Source organism: Pleurodeles waltl, chromosome 2_1 (assembly GCF_031143425.1).
Source record: "Pleurodeles waltl isolate 20211129_DDA chromosome 2_1, aPleWal1.hap1.20221129, whole genome shotgun sequence".
Lineage (NCBI taxonomy): Eukaryota > Metazoa > Chordata > Amphibia > Caudata > Salamandridae > Pleurodeles > Pleurodeles waltl.
Genome location: NC_090438.1, coordinates 6941021 through 6957782, shown reverse-complemented (window position 1 = coordinate 6957782; position 16762 = coordinate 6941021). Strand labels below are relative to the sequence as shown.

The window sequence follows — 16762 nt, the reverse complement described above, 5'->3', positions numbered from 1 at the left end:
ATTTATTTAGGAATTTATTTATTTAGTTATTTTTATTACAAAGCCCTTTACATGCTATGTGGGACTGCGTGGGAAGAAGAAGGTCTCCCCCTGTGGTCCCTACTTTTTTAATTATTTTTTTTAATACAAAGTTTTTATGGGCTACTTGGCACTGCGGGGAAGCCTTAAGGCTTCCCTTGCAGTGCCAATGCTTCAGCAAGCATGGAAATGCCTAGGCATTAGCTCCCTGCTTGCTGAATCATTTCATCTATGTTCTCTGCACGCATGCAGGGGACAGAGATGAAATGTCAGATTTTGACAGCGGGACCTGCTTTAAAGTTTAAAGATCCTGCCGTCAAAACCTGAACTGTTTGCTGTGGCTTGGCTTAAGTGCTGCAACCAAGCCACAGAAAACAGCTATGTGATGACAGTCCCCAGGGCCATCAGAGGCTCCTCAAGGGGAGCCGCATGACCCCCTCCAATGTTTGCATAGCCCCTGGGAGGTGGTGGTCCCTGGGGAACGGGTGTCCCATCGTGACCCCCCCTTTAATTTTGTAAACATTTGCCCCAGGGGGTGGTGGTCCCCAGGGTAGCGACGGGGGCCAGAGGGCCCCCGCATTAATTAGGAGATCGCCCTGGGGTGGTGGTCCTCAGGGCAGCAGGAGGGGCCCAGGAGTCCCCCTGCTTTTTTTTTTAAAAAGCCCCCAGGACTTGGCCCACCTGGGGGTATTAGGCTGAAGAAGTGCAGGAGCCCGCCCTTCATTTTCTTTTTGATTCACGGGTCTACTGAGTATCTGCTCGTAAAATAAAAAAAAATGCTTTTATTCTGGAGGGTGTGGGGAGGGTCCCTTGGGGACCTCACCCCCAGAGCTATGGGGTCAGAGTGATTCTACCCTGGCCCCTTTTCTTTTCTTTTTTACTTTTTTGGGGGGATTCGGCTGAAGCCAAGTCCCAAGATGGCTGATAACACTTCAACAACTTCTGTTGAAGTGTTGAAGTGTTGTCAGCCAATCAGATCCCAGCACGCGATCGCTAGGGGTCACAAATCCTTTGCGTCCCTAGATATACAAATTAGTTTTTCCCTTAATTTCCCAAAAAGTACTGAAAAGAATAACACCAAAACAAAACAAAAAAAACCACTCTTTCTGGACCAGGTCCTACTTTCCTGCCAAATTCGGTGTAATTCCATCCAGTAGTTTTTGCAATATTGCTGTTCAAAATCTCTATGAAAAAATTAATGGGGAAAACCTTTTTAGGGCTGAGCGCAAAACGCTCTGTCCCTGGTGTAATCTCTCTGTGGGCTTGTAATCACAACCATGTCACGCTTGTCACTTTCATTGGTTCGTGGGCTTGCCTTTTAAAATTTGCTTGCTTTCACTAGTGAAAGGCATGCATATGTCATGCCTTTTCCAGTGTTTAGCCCTTCTCGAGCGCACCGGACAACTACTGAAAACATACAAGGCTCTGTGTTTTCTTCCCAGCTTCTGGACAACTGTTTCGTTTTATTTCCTACGCAGCAGGATCTCGCTGGGCAGCAGTCGAGCACTCTGCATGACATGGACCCTGTTACATGGATAATAGCACTTTTGCCGGTCACATGGATAATTGCACTTTTGCCAATACCGTTTACTGCGGGCAAACTTATGTTTCCCTTTTTCTGTGTCTGCTTTGTGCTGATGGCGGCCGTCGGCTCGTCTTTTTTGTTGCATGTTTGCCAAAACCAGACCTTAGGCTTTGCTTGTTTGATTTAGAAACGCCTCGACGGCCATTCTCTGCACTCCAGCGCATTTTCAAAAAACTCACATGTCCGCATGTCACAAAGTCATGTTTGCAAAAGACAGATGTTTATTGGAATAGGTTTGTAAATAGATGTAGGAGGCTGGACTGGCTTGTAGTGAGTACCAAGGGGTACTTGCACCTTGCACCAGGCCCAGTTATCCCTTATTAGTGTATAGGGTGTCTAGCAGCTTAGGATGATAGATAATGGTAGCTTAGCAGAGCAGCTTAGGCTGAACTAGGAGACGTGTGAAGCTACTACAGTACCACAAGTGTCACTTGCACAATATCATAAGAAAACACAATACACGGTTATACTAAAAATAAAGGTACTTTATTTTTATGACAATATGCCAAAGTATCTTAGAGTGTACCCTCAGTGAGAGGATAGGAAATATACACAAGATATGTGTACACAATTCCAAAAATATGCAGTATAGTCTTAGAAAACAGTGCAAACAATGTATAGTTACAATAGGATGCAATGGGGACACATAGGGATGGGGCAACACCAACCATATACTCCAAAAGTGGAATGCGAACCACGAATGGACCCCAAACCTATGTGACCTTGTAGAGGGTCGCTGGGACTATTAGAAAATAGTGAGAGTTAGAAAAATAGCCCTCCCCAAGACCCTGAAAAGTGAGTGCAAAGTGCACTGAAGTTCCCCAAAAGACAAAGAAATCGTGATAGAGGAATAATGCAGGAAAGACACAAACCAACAATGCAACAATGGTGGATTTCCAATCTAGGGTACCTGTGGAACAAGGGGACCAAGTCCAAAAGTCACAAGCAAGTCGGAGATGGGCATATGCCCAGGAAATGCCAGCTGTGGATGCAAAGAAGCTTCTACTGGACAGTAGAAGCTTAGGTTTCTGCAGGAACAAAAAGGGCTAGAGACTTCCCCTTTGGAGGAAGGATTTCACTCACAGTGGAGAGTTGTGCAAAAGTGTTTTCCCGCCAAAAGAATGCCAACAAGCCTTGCTAGCTGCAAATCATGCGGTTAGCGTTTTTGGACGCTGCTGTGGCCCAAGAGGGACCAGGAGGTCACAAATTGGACCAGGAGGTAGAGGGGACGTCGAGCAAGACAAGGAGACCTCTCAGCAGCAGGTAGCACCCGGAAAAATGCCAAAAACAGGCACTACAATGATGCGTGAAACAGTGCTCACCCGAAGATACACAAAGGAGTCCCACATCGCCGGAGACCAACTTAGAAAGTCGTGCAATGCAGGTTAGAGTGCCGTGGACCCAGGCTTGGCTGTGCACAAAGGATTTCTGCCGGAAGTGCACAGGGGCCGGAGTAGCTGCAAAAGTCGCGGTTCCCAGCAATGCAGTCTAGCGAGGTGAGGCAAGGACTTACCTCCACCAAACTTGGACTGAAGAGTTACTGGACTGTGGGGGTCACTTGGACAGAGTTGCTGGATTCGAGGGACCTCGCTCGTCGTGCTGAGAGGAGAACCAAGGGACCGGTAATGCAGCTTTTTGGTGCCTACGGTTGCCGGTGGAAGATTCCGTCGACCCACGGGAGATTTCTTCTGAGCTTCTAGTGCAGAGAGGAGGCAGACTACCCCCACAGCATGCACCACCATGAAAACAGTCGAGAAGGCGGCAGGATCAGCGTTACAGATTTGCAGTAGTCGTCTTTGCTACTATGTTGCAGGTTTGCAGGCTTCCAGCGCGGTCAGCAGTCGATTCCTTGGCAGAAGGTGAAGAGAGAGATGCAGAGGAACTCTGATGAGCTCTTGCATTCGTTATCTAAAGTTTCCCCAGAGATAGAGACCCTAAATAGCCAGAAAAGAGGGTTTGGCTACCTAGGAGAGAGGATAGGCTACTAACACCTGAAGGAGCCTATCAGAAGGAGTCTCTGACGTCACCTGGTGGCACTGGCCACTCAGAGCAGTCCAGTGTGCCAGCAGCACCTCTGTTTCCAAGATGGCAGAGGTCTGGAGCACACTGGAGGAGCTCTGGACACCTCCCAGGAGAGGTGCAGGTCAGGGGAGTGGTCACTCCCCTTTCCTTTGTCCAGTTTCGCGCCAGAGCAGGGCTAAGGGGTCCCCTGAACCGGTGTAGACTGGCTTATGCAGAATTGGGCACATCTGTGCCCATGAAAGCATTTCCAGAGGCTGGGGGAGGCTACCCCTCCCCTGCCTTCACACCATTTTGCAAAGGGAGAGGGTGTAACACCCTCTCTCAGAGGAAGTCCTTTGTTCTGCCATCCTGGGACAAGCCTGGCTTGACCCCAGGGGTGCAGAAATCTGTCTGAGGGGTTGGCAGCAGCAGCAGCTGCAGTGAAACCCCAGGAAAGGCAGTTTGGCAGTACCAGGATCTGTGCTACAGACCACTGGGATCATGGGATTGTGCCAACTATGCCAGGATGGCATAGAGGGGGCAATTCCATGATCATAGACATGTTACATGGCCATATTCGGAGTTACCATTGTAAAGCTACATATAGGTAGTGACCTATATGTAGTGCACGCGTGTAATGGTGTCCCCGCACTCACAAAGTCCGGTTAATTGGCCATGAACAATGTGGGGGCACCTTGGCTAGTGCCAGGGTGCCCTCACACTAAGTAACTTTGCACCTAACCTTTACCAAGTAAAGGTTAGACATATAGGTGACTTATAAGTTACTTAAGTGCAGTGTAAAATGGCTGTGAAATAACATGGACGTTATTTCACTCAGGCTGCAGTGGCAGGCCTGTGTAAGAATTGTCAGAGCTCCCTATGGGTGGCAAAATAAATGCTGCAGCCCATAGGGATCTCCTGGAACCCCAATACCCTGGGTACCTCAGTACCATAGACTAGGGAATTATAAGGGTGTTCCAGTAAGCCAATGTAAATCGGTAAAATTTGTCACTAGCCTGTTAGTGACAATTTGAAAGAAATGAGAGAGCATAACCACTGAGGTTCTGATTAGCAGAGCCTCAGTGAGACAGTTAGTCATTACACAGGTAACACATTCAGGCACACTTATGAGCACTGGGGCGCTGGATGACAGGGTCCCAGTGACACATACAACTAAAACAACATATATACAGTGAAAATTGGGGGTAACATGCCAGGCAAGATGGTACTTTCCTACAGCTCTCGACTGGGATAGTTTGTTGAGGACTGCTAGAATTAAGAGAATTGGTGGAAAAGTGTAGTGAAATCTGTAAGAGCAATTGATCCAGAGGACATTCCCCCGGGTCCCTGGCTGGAAGTACCTTGATGCAAAGTTTTGTCATTTGGTGCAGTGGCAAACAAATTGATGGTCGGAGTTCCCCACCACTGAAAGATGTCTTGAACTACATCGTTGTTTAAGACCCACTCATGTTTTTCGGGGATGAGTCTGATGAGAGAATCGGCTTGGGTATTTTGCTCTCCTGGAAGATGGGTCGCAGTTATCAACAAGTCCCTGGCAAGAAGCCATTTCCAGATTGTCTGGGCTTCGTGAGACAAGGGCCCGTCCCTCCCTGTTTGTTGAGGTAGTACCTGGTTGCAGTATTGTCCATCTGAACAAGCAGGGAGTTGGAGGAGAACGATGGATGTGCGCTGCTCTGAGAGATTATTTTGATAAATTTAATCTCTCTGTGATCACTTCCCCTGATTTGTAGGTGGCCCATGTGGGCTCCCCATCCTACGAGAGAGGCATCCGTGACTATTGTTCGAACAGGAATGTCCTGATGGAATGGTGTTTCTCGCAGGATATTTGGTTGGAGAGCGCCACCATTTCAGTGACAGTTTCGGGTAATGGGAAAGCTGAATCCTGTCATCCCAATTTCCCGTCTGCTGGTCCCACTGGTCCTCGAGCCGTTCATGTAAAGGTCTCATGTGAAGACGAGCATTCAGCGTGAGAAATATGCAGAAGGCCTTTGAGCCGAGGAGAGAGGATAATGCCCCCATGGTTCGATGAGAGCTTTCATGAGCTCTTGAGATTTCTGAAGTGTTGATAACTGTCTTGCTGTGAGGGTATTGATGAAAGTACCCATTACTGTATCCTTTATACTGGGACGGAGGTTGATTTTGCATGGTTGATCTGAAGGCCCAGCCGTCGAAGGAGATCGGAAGTCCAATTTTAGTGTAGTTGAGCCTCTTCAAATGTGGATGCTTTGATAAGCCAATCGTCTAGATATGGGCAGGCGAATACGTTGTGTTTTCAGTAAACCTCGTGCCCTAAGATAACTATAACTCGCGCCTCCGCCATGTACAGTTTTTTCATAATTTTTTTTTACTGCAAATATCACAATGATATGATCAACAATGCTATGTAAGATGGCGTGATTGCTGTAATTTGGAAGGTATTTTGCAGTGCATGGCGAGGGTGCGAGTTATAGTTACCTTAAACACGAGTTATAGTTACTTGAGGTAACTCTCACTATAACTGGTGAATTCCTATGGTTTTGTATGTTTTAAATTTGAGCCTAACTATAAAGTACCTGTAACCTTTGTTTTTTAAGTGAATTTCTATGTTTTTTTTTAATTCAATTTTGTAACTATAACTTCCTTGTAACCTTTGTTTTTTACACTGAATTTCTCTGTTTTTTTAACATATAGCCTGGCCTCCAGCTAGGCCTGGGGCCAACCCCCTATAAGCAGCCAACTGTGCACGTCCTTCACCCATGTGGAGGGGACGTTGCCCGCAACACCTTGCCGGCAGCCAGACCCTGCCGCCAACACTCCCCACCCACCTAAACCCACACTGTGCACAGCCCTTTCGCCGTGCGCAGGGGGAGTTAGCAACAGCTTCTCTGGGTGTGAGAATAGGTGTGAGAGAGTTTATCTGGGAGAGTGGCTGTCAGATTGTCTGGGTGTGACAGTACGTCAGTCTGTGTGCGGGTCTGTGAGTGGCTGCATGAGGGAGTCAGTGGGTCTGTGAGTGGGTATGTGAGTGTCTGAGTTGGTCTGTGAGTGGGTGTGTGAGTATCTGAGTGGGTCTGTGAGTGGGTGTGTGTGTATCTGAGTGGGTCTGTGAGGGGGTGTGTGAGTGTCTGAGTGGGTCTGTGAGTGGGTGTGTGAGTGTCTGAGTGGTTGTGTGAGTGGGTGTGTGAGTGTCTGAGTGGGTCTGTGAGTGGGTGTATGACTGGAGTGTCTCAGTGGTTGTGTGATTGAGAGAAATTGATTGAAAGAGAGACAGAAAGTGAGAGAAAGTGAGAGAGAAAGAGAGTTTTTTCAGGGTTTAATATCTCATATACTTAGAATTAGATATTTTTGTTGGATTTAACAAAAAAGATTATTTAATATATTTTAAAAAGTAGATTTTTTTTTCTTAAATAAAAAAAATTAAAAAATGAGTCCACCTTGATTCGAACCCCCATAGCCCAGTGTGAAGGACTGCAACCCTATTTTATGTATTTATTTATTTAGGAATTTATTTATTTAGTTATTTTTATTACAAAGCCCTTTACATGCTATGTGGGACTGCGTGGGAAGAAGAAGGTCTCCCCCTGTGGTCCCTACTTTTTTAATTATTTTTTTTAATACAAAGTTTTTATGGGCTACTTGGCACTGCGGGGAAGCCTTAAGGCTTCCCTTGCAGTGCCAATGCTTAAGCAAGCATGGAAATGCCTAGGCATCAGCTCCCTGCTTGCTGAATCATTTCATCTATGTTCTCTGCACGCATGCAGGGGACAGAGATGAAATGTCAGATTTTGACAGCGGGACCTGCTTTAAAGTTTAAAGATCCTGCCGTCAAAACCCGAACTGTTTGCTGTGGCTTGGCTTCAGTGCTGCAACCAAGCCACAGAAAACAGCTATGTGATGACAGTCCCCAGGGCCATCAGAGGCTCCTCAAGGGGAGCCGCATGACCCCCTCCAATGTTTGCATAGCCCCTGGGAGGTGGTGGTCCCTGGGGAACGGGTGTCCCATCGTGACCCCCCCCCTTTAATTTTGTAAACATTTGCCCCAGGGGGTGGTGGTCCCCAGGGTAGCGACGGGGGCCAGAGGGCCCCCGCATTAATTAGGAGATCGCCCTGGGGTGGTGGTCCTCAGGGCAGCAGGAGGGGCCCAGGAGTCCCCCTGCTTTTTTTTTTTAAAAAGCCCCCAGGACTTGGCCCACCTGGGGGTATTAGGCTGAAGAAGTGCAGGAGCCCGCCCTTCATTTTCTTTTTGATTCACGGGTCTACTGAGTATCTGCTCGTAAAATAAAAAAAAATGCTTTTATTCTGGAAGGTGTGGGGAGGGTCCCTTGGGGACCTCACCCCTAGAGCTATGGGGTCAGAGTGATTCTACCCTGGCCCCTTTTCTTTTCTTTTTTACTTTTTTTGGGGGATTCGGCTGAAGCCAAGTCCCAAGATGGCTGATAACACTTCAACAACTTCTGTTGAAGTGTTGAAGTGTTGTCAGCCAATCAGATCCCAGCACGCGATCGCTAGGGGTCACAAATCCTTTGCGTCCCTAGATATACAAATTAGTTTTTCCCTTAATTTCCCAAAAAGTACTGAAAAGAATAACACCAAAACAAAACAAAAAAAAACACTCTTTCTGGACCAGGTCCTACTTTCCTGCCAAATTCGGTGTAATTCCATCCAGTAGTTTTTGCACTATTGCTGTTCAAAATCTCTATGAAAAAATTAATGGGGAAAACCTTTTTAGGGCTGAGCGCAAAACGCTCTGTCCCTGGTGTAATCTCTCTGTGGGCTTGTAATCACAACCATGTCACGCTTGTCACTTTCATTGGTTCGTGGGCTTGCCTTTTAAAATTTGCTTGCTTTCACTAGTGAAAGGCATGCATATGGCATGCCTTTTCCAGTGTTTAGCCCTTCTCGAGCGCACCGGACAACTACTGAAAACATACAAGGCTCTGTGTTTTCTTCCCAGCTTCTGGACAACTGTTTCGTTTTATTTCCTACGCAGCAGGATCTCGCTGGGCAGCAGTCGAGCACTCTGCATGACATGGACCCTGTTACATGGATAATAGCACTTTTGCCGGTCACATGGATAATTGCACTTTTGCCAATACCGTTTACTGCGGGCAAACTTATGTTTCCCTTTTTCTGTGTCTGCTTTGTGCTGATGGCGGCCGTCGGCTCGTCTTTTTTGTTGCATGCTTGCCAAAACCAGACCTTAGGCTTTGCTTGTTTGATTTAGAAACGCCTTGACGGCCATTCTCTGCACTCCAGCGCATTTTCAAAAAACTCACATGTCCGCATGTCACAAAGTCATGTTTGCAAAAGACAGATGTTTATTGGGATAGGTTTGTAAATAGAGGTGATGTGTTGCTGCATGAGTCATTTCTACAAACCACTTTACATATATAAATAGTTATTCCTACTCAAACACAGTGAGTACTTTAGGGGCAAGGCAAGCCCGGGACATAGTTAGTGAACGGAGCAGCTATTTTAATTTATGTGCTGGACACTGGTCAATACTAGTTTCCCAGCTTCATAATGGCTACTCTGATATCAAACAACTCAGAATGATAAATCCAAACTGGTACCAGTACTGAATTTATTATAAAAAGTACCCAAGGGGCACCTTGGAGGTGCCCCCTAAAAAAGCTAACTATCCTGGCATGGTTGCTGACTGGTTCCAGCAAGCCTGCCACATCCAGACGGCCAATACACAAACCGTGGGGGAGAGCCCTGTCTCTCTGGTTTGTGAAACAAAGCCCTTCCTAGGAGGAGGAGCTAACTTCCTCTCCCTCAGGAATGTGCATTGCCCTGGCAGTGAGCTTCAAAGGGCTACCACCCTTGAAACGCGACCCCCAGGCCTGCTGCTAGCAGCAGATGGCCTCCCCCTTTCCAAACCCCCACTTCTGGAGGGAGCAAATGCGGGAAACCACAAAAAGGGTAGGAGGAGTGCCTCACTGAGCATGCACCACCCCTAGGGGCTTGCAGGCGAGGTGGACCCTTCATTTCATTTTTATCCATCTTGGAATGGAGGGAAATAGCCAATTAGGTTTAGGGAAGTGACTATTCCCACAGAAAGTGGTCACTGTAGTGGGCGTAGCCACCCATGGGTAAGTGTCTCTTTGGACGCTTCCTGGTTAAATTCAGTATTTAAGGGGCTCCGCTAGACCAAGAATTTAGATTTGAAAAGGATTCAAAGAGGAAAGGAAAACCAGCACCAAAAGAAGACCACAGCAAGAGAACTGAGGACCTGCTGCACAAGAAAAGGCGCCAAACCCTGCCTGCTGCACCCAGGACCCAAAAATCGCCGCTGCGGAGGAGCTGGACACTAGACTGACTCCAAGAAACCCAGGGGACCTCCAGGCTTCAAGAACTACCCCAGATCTCCCTCCTGAGTGGAGGCACCACTCAAAGAAATTAAGAAACCTGCAAAGCACCAACAAACCAGTGAGGGTCACTTCACTGAATTGCCGATATCTCTGCGACCAGAAGCTACAGCCAGACCCGACAAAACACCGATGACTGCCCAGATGTGACCTACAACTGTGCCAAGTTTGGTGGCACTGCGCCCTCTAGTGGCTGTGTTACACCAATAGCCTGGGTGGTGGTCAGCTGACTTCGGACAAGCAGAAAAACAGCTCCCCCAGAGATGAAAGAGGATCAGGGGGCAGCCGTAATCGAGGGACTTCAGAAACACCCTGGACCTCTGACCAGAGTACCCCCGTTGTCCTGTAAGCTGCCCGCAAAAATACTCACCTCCAGCTCCACTGGACTTTGTTGCGCACAGCATTCAAAACTTTCAAAATAGCCTGCACCTGGCCGCCCTGGGCCTTGCATCACGGGATATGCTGTGCGCCCCGGGTCCCAAACCCCTAACAACCTCATCAGCCCAAGGGGAACCCAGGCACCAACTTTAAGTCTGCAAACTAGCTCATTTTCCAAGTGGCCCATCCAGGTGGCCCTGTGCCTGTGCTAAGAAACTCTCCAACGCTGCTCCCGCCAGAACCTGGAGCTGCTTGAGACTCTCCATCTGGCACAGTGTGCCCACCGACCACTCTGGCCACCCCTCAAGAGAAGAGGCTGGTAACTCAACTGTGTGATTGTTACTGCATTTGTAAAGGTGACTGTGCATTGATTCCAATGGTGCATAATTACGCACAGAAAGACTCACTTTGCAAAAACTTCAAAAAGTCATAACTTGAAAAGTATTTTAAAGATCTTAGTCTTAAAACTTATATAAAAGTCTGAAGTATTTTTATAAAATCTGCCTTCAAATTATTCTTTGAGTGTGAGTGGTGCATGATTGGATTTGTGAGTACAACAAATACTTAGCCCATCTCCTGGATTATCCTAACTGCTCGACCAGCTACCTTAAAAACTGGAGCATTAGGTGGTTTCATTTTTACCTCTGGGAACCAACGTGTGGTTGCCTAAATCCTCTGCATAGTGTGCTTGGTTTTGCACACTGCATAGAGGGCCAGCCTCCAACAGTAGTCTCTCCTGACCTACCTGTTGAATGTCTCCTAGGAAATGACCTAGAGACTTCACCATGGGCTGAGGATGAGTTACTTGCCCATGCAGCCATTCTGGGCATCCGCAAACATTTGCCCCCCCCCCTCATCTCCAAGCAGATGAAAGAGCAAGGTAGGGAAGGAGCCCTGGAGCACGAAATAATAGCACAGGATACTCCTAAAATCATAAGCATGGAGGATACTGAGTTATCCCCTGCCCATCCTTTCACTAAGGATAACGTTCCTCTGAAGGAGGATACCACCACCAAGGTGGTACATACACTACACAAGCTTAGCTCCCAGGGGTTGATGAACCCTCTGGTAGGAACATAGGAAAGGACAGAAAACCTGCCCCTTCTTGAAACGAATGGAGCAACCTTCCTGCCATTCCAGGGAAACTTTAGTGCAACAACCTTGCACCACCCCTGACACCTTAGGACAGAAACTCTGTCTTCCTTTAGAGCCGATAAATCCATGGTTTTGACCAGCTCTAAACATGCTAAGACAGTGTTAGAAGGTAGCCTCTTTCTAGCATTGTTACCCCCACTTTTGGCCTGTTTGTGAGTGTATGTCAGTGTGTTTTTACTGTCTCACTGGGACCCTGCTAGCCAGGGCCCCAGTGCTCAGAGTGAAAACCCTATTTGTCAGTGTGTTTTGCCTGTCTCACTGGGATCCTGCTAGCCAGGACCCCAGTAATCATAGTTTGTGGCCTGAATGTGTGTCCCTGTGTAGTGACTAACTGTATCACTGAGGCTCCGCTAATCAGAACTTCACTACCCAACCTCTCTCTGCCTTTAAATTTGTCACTATAGGCTAGGGACCACATTTACCAATTTCAATTGGCATACTGAAACACCCTTATAATTCCCTAGACTATGATACCTAGGTACCCAGGGTATTAGGGTTCCAGGAGATCCATATGGGCTGCAGCATTTCTTTTGCCACCCATACGGAGCTCTGACAATTCTTACACAGGCCTGCCACTGCAGCCTGAGTGAAATAACGTCCACGTTATTTCACAGCCATTTTCACTGCACTTAAGTAACTTACAAGTCATCTATATGTCTAACCTTCACTTGCTGAAGGTTAGGTGCAATGTTACTAAGTGTGAGGGCACCCTTGCACTAGCGAAGGTGTCCCCACATAGTTCGGGCCATTACATGCGTGCACTACGTATAAGTCAATACCTATATGTAGCTTTACAATGGTAACTCCGAATATGGCCATGTAACATGTCTAAGATCATGGAATTGTTCCCCCGTTCCAAATCTGGTATTGGGGAGCCAATCCCATGCATCCCTGGGGCTCCAGCATGGACCCCCAGTACTGCCGAACCAGCTCTCTGGGGTTTTCTCTGCAGCTACAGTCGCTGCCACACCACAGACAGGGTTCTGCCCTCCTGGGGGCCTGGGCAGCCCAGTCCCAGGAAGGCAGAACAAAGCATTTTCTCTCTGAGTGTAGGGTGTTACACCCTCTCCCTTTGGACATAGGTGTTACAGGCTGGGGAGGAGTAGCCTCTCCCTGCCTCTGGAAATGCTTTGAAGGGCAGGGATGGTGCCCTCCTTGCATAAGCCAGTCTACACCGGTTTAGGTAACCCCAGTCCCTGCTCTGGCGCGAAACTGGACAAAGGAAAAGGGAGTGACCACTCCCCTGTCCATCACCACCCCAGGGATGGTGCCCCGAGCTCCTCCAGTGTGTCTCAGACCTCTGCCATCTTATTTTCAGAGGTGTGGGGGCACACTGGAGGCCTCTGAGTGGTCAGTGCCAGCAGGTGACGTCAGAGACCCCTCCTGATAGGTGCATACCTTACTAGGTAGCAAATCCTCCTCTGAGGGCTATTTAGGGTCTCTCCAGTGGGCTTTTCCTCAGATTACGACTTCAAGAATTATTTTTAGTAACTCTGAGTATTGTGTTTCTTGTGATATAGTGCTATATGATATAAGTGGTATAGTGGGAGCTTTACATGTCTACTAGTTCAGCCTTGGCTGCTCTGCTATAGCTACCTCAATCAGCCTAAGCTGCTAGAACACTACTAATCTACTTATAAGGGATAACTGGACCTGGCATAAGGTGTAAGTGTCATTGGTACCCACTACAAGCCAGGCCAGCCTCCTACAGACAGCATCCCTGTCTAGCTTTCCAACCCCTAGGACAGCAAACCTGCCCTATTATAGAGCCACAAGGACAGTCACACTGCCCTGCTCTATCACTAGTTCCTAACTTGGGAAATAAGGAGTCACAGGGTCCACAGTTTAATTATACTTCAGGGAAAATTGTTCAACAAACAGGGTGGTACACCTCCCCACAAGGAAGGAACCAAATAGTGGATGATAATGGGAGTAACCATTCTATTATTGAGCCACTCTGTACTTATCAACACTTAGACAATAAAGTCTCAAATGGCCAAGGTTAGCATTATTGTCCTTTGTTTGAGGGAGGGGTTGTAGGAAAGTAGCCCTTCTCTATACCTGTTACCCTCACTTTTGTCTGTTTGTCAGTGTGTTTGACTCTGTTCACTGGGATGTTGCTAACTAGGACCCTAGTGATTATGCTCCCTCCCTTACAACTTGCTTCGTAGACTGTATTTCACCCCACAATTTGCACACTGGTGCCCCATTATAAGCCCTTAGTAGATGATACCCAGGTAGCAGGGCATTGGGGTTCCAGGGGATCCCTATGGGCTGCAGCATTTCTTTTGCTATCCATAGGGAGCCCATCCAAAGGCTTTTCCAGGACTTCCATTGCAGCCTGTGTGAAATGGTGCAAGCACCCTTTCCCTGGCATTTACACTGCACCAGGTCACTTGTAAGTCACCCATATGTCAGGCCTTCCAACCCTGAAGGCTGTGTGCACAGTAACTGAGTGTAAGGGCACCCCTGTACTAGCAGAGGTGCCCCCATCTCGTCCAGGACCATTTTCTCATACTTGGTGAGTGTGGGGACGCCATTCAAGTGTGATGACATGGTGGTTAAATTATACTTTTTGGAGTATGATGTGGCATTTTGTGGCATATAAGGGGAACTTTGAGCGTTTTAGATGTACACTGTGACGGTTTTGGGATTTATGGCAATTTGAGTTTCTTTTTTTGGTCGTACAATGAGACCTTTCGTGACAACAATGACACTTAAAAGTCATTTGATGGCACGCTTGGGAAACGTTTTAACACTTTTGGTGCCTACGAAGGCCACTTAGCTTGTTTTTTGGGGCATATGAAAGCTTTTATGAAACATGCTGGAAGCAGTCTTAGGTGTTAAAGTGTACTAGTGGGTCCATGTGGTACACACATTCCACTGTTTCAGGCCAGGCACAGTCTGAACCACTTACAAACACCTTAGAAGATCCACAGGAATTGCAGGTGGGCTTTCGGATTTGCTTACCTATAAGGTTAATCAGCTAGGACTTGTCATAACAAAACCCACTGATTTCAGCAGAATAAACATTGGTTTTGTTGCTTGCCCAATTCCAAGACACTGTAAGTTGAAGCTTTTAACCATGAAGCTTTCAAAAATCCTTTGATGAGATTGGTAAATGCTTTACGTTTGTCCCTTCTTGGGGCAGTTTTTGTTACCGACTTGGACACCGACCCTGTCACAAGGATAATTGCACATTGCCGATATGTTTGACTGTGAGAAAACTTCTTTTTCCTTTTGTGTCTCTCGCGCTCATGGCCGCTGTGGCGCTTTGAAACGGCTCGCTTATGTCAACTGTTGTACTTTTAATTTTCAATTTATGTGGCAAGAAAACTCCAGTTAGGAATTTACAACGCTAATCGCTCTAACTCGAACAAAGGCGAGACCCATTGCATTGAAAATGCTTGCTAGGATTGTATTCACTGCTGTGTACAAAGGACGGGGACATATGTAATTGTAACCTCTGTCCTGCCTAGATTATTAGAAACGTGAATTGTGGTCCCTGCGCTCTGCTCTTCCGACAAGGAGAAGGTGCAGAAGGGTCCGAAAGCAGCACTCAGGCTTCCATGGCATCCCACAAATGAGGACTTCTGATGGAGACGGATGGAAAACCATAAGGGTCGTGCTGCAATGTCCCACCCTCTGGACACTTCCTGAAGTCCCCAGAGACCGCAGAGACGGTAAGGGGGCTTCAAACATAGGAAGAGACACCAGGATGTGCATCTGAGAGGATCATTTAGTTTGCAAGTTAGACAATAAAATAGCAATATTTTCCAGGACAAGAGACTCCCTCCACAGTGCAGGACACCTAGTCCCTTATGTGTAGCTGGGAGAGGAATGGGCACCTAAGAGGCAGCAGCACAGCCAACAATCCCTGCCATGAGTCCCTTCAGTCTGTGAAAACCCAGGGAGAGTGGGTGAAGGAGGTGATGAGCTGATGTGATGTCATAAAGTACACAACATCTTCACGTTTCAGCAGTGCCCTCTGACACCACAAGAGGGCACTCACAAGCTGCACCATATACTGGAGAACATAACATATGTATGAAAAGAGAAGAGGGACTTGGATAAAACAGAGATGAAGGGCTTCATTCAGGATTTGACAAAAATACACTTACATTAGTATCAGTATCATTACTATCAGTCGCTTCATCTTCAAGTGTAGAAACATCCTGTAGATCTTCCTACAAGACAATTTGAAATACATAGTTAGGGGAAAGAGCAGAAAGGGACACTTCTTTTGCGTCAGATACTATTTCAACTTTCAAAAATAATGTTTGAATTTTTTCCAGAACCTACCTGTTTACCTCAGACGAAAAGGGGGGCATCACATTGTACAATGAGCAAATCACACATAGATGATATAACAACAAGCACTGGCAAAGCCAATAAGTCCCACCTTTTGCACTGGTTTTTAGCGATGCTGTGCCGCATGTCTAAAGAAGAATTAAAAAAAGCTTGATGCAGCTGCTCGTGTCATTTTACCTGTGAGAAATAACAGGCCTTGTTCTCCCTTTTTATTTAGTGAACTTTTTTCTAATAGTGAGTGGTGGGAACCAATACAGGGCAGACACAGCAAGGGAACTCTGCTGGGAGAAGCCGCTTGTTTGGAGTAATCAACACGAGGCGCGGATGGGGGAGCAACTTGGAGGGCTTGGGTGGGGGCAGAGAAAAGCAGACGGTGAAGACAGGGAGCAATACTGAGTGCAGTGGTGAGAAAATCAAATGGATGAGAGACAGAAAACAATGTGGGGCTGGGGGAGAAGTAAATAAACAGGAAAGCAACAAGGAGGGACGGGCGGTTCCTTCATTGGAGCGTAGGGGGCGTTGCCCTCCTGTATTTGTTGCCCCCTGATTAAATCTTTAATTAAAAGCAGATTTTCCCTGTGCTCTGTGCTTTTATTTTAGCAATGGGCCGAGTTGGGTGCCTTTCCTTAAAAGTGGGGCCAGCAGAGGTGGGGCTTAGTTGCCATTTGGTCTGACCTTGCGCATGTCAGGTTGGACTGATACCTTCCTGTGACCAGCCCAAGATGCACACTTGAGCCCTCTTCCTACAGCATAACCCTTAACAAGTCAGGGGATAACAGCCACAGCCCCCAGTGTCCTGAGGAGCACTAGGTTAGCCTGGCACAGCTAATCCTGGTGCTGCTCTCATGCTATTCGCAAACATAAATAGGAAGAGAGCAACATGTGGATTGGCTCAGTAGGCACGGAGAGGCCTCTCTCTGGAAGGAGGTTCAGAATCACAGCA

General features: G+C 47.3%; 1 protein-coding gene across 4 annotated transcripts in view; it reads right to left on the bottom strand.

Annotated features, from left to right (window-relative positions):
* The window catches only part of LOC138257912 (mucin-like protein 2), a 625312-nt gene that overhangs the window by 445584 nt on the left and 162966 nt on the right, over positions 1-16762 (bottom strand). For all 4 annotated transcript variants that reach the window (XM_069205907.1, XM_069205908.1, XM_069205905.1 and 1 more), the window contains exon 4: positions 15630-15695. In XM_069205907.1, the coding sequence (XP_069062008.1) occupies positions 15630-15695 (66 nt within the window). The remainder of the gene's footprint in view (positions 1-15629; positions 15696-16762) is intronic.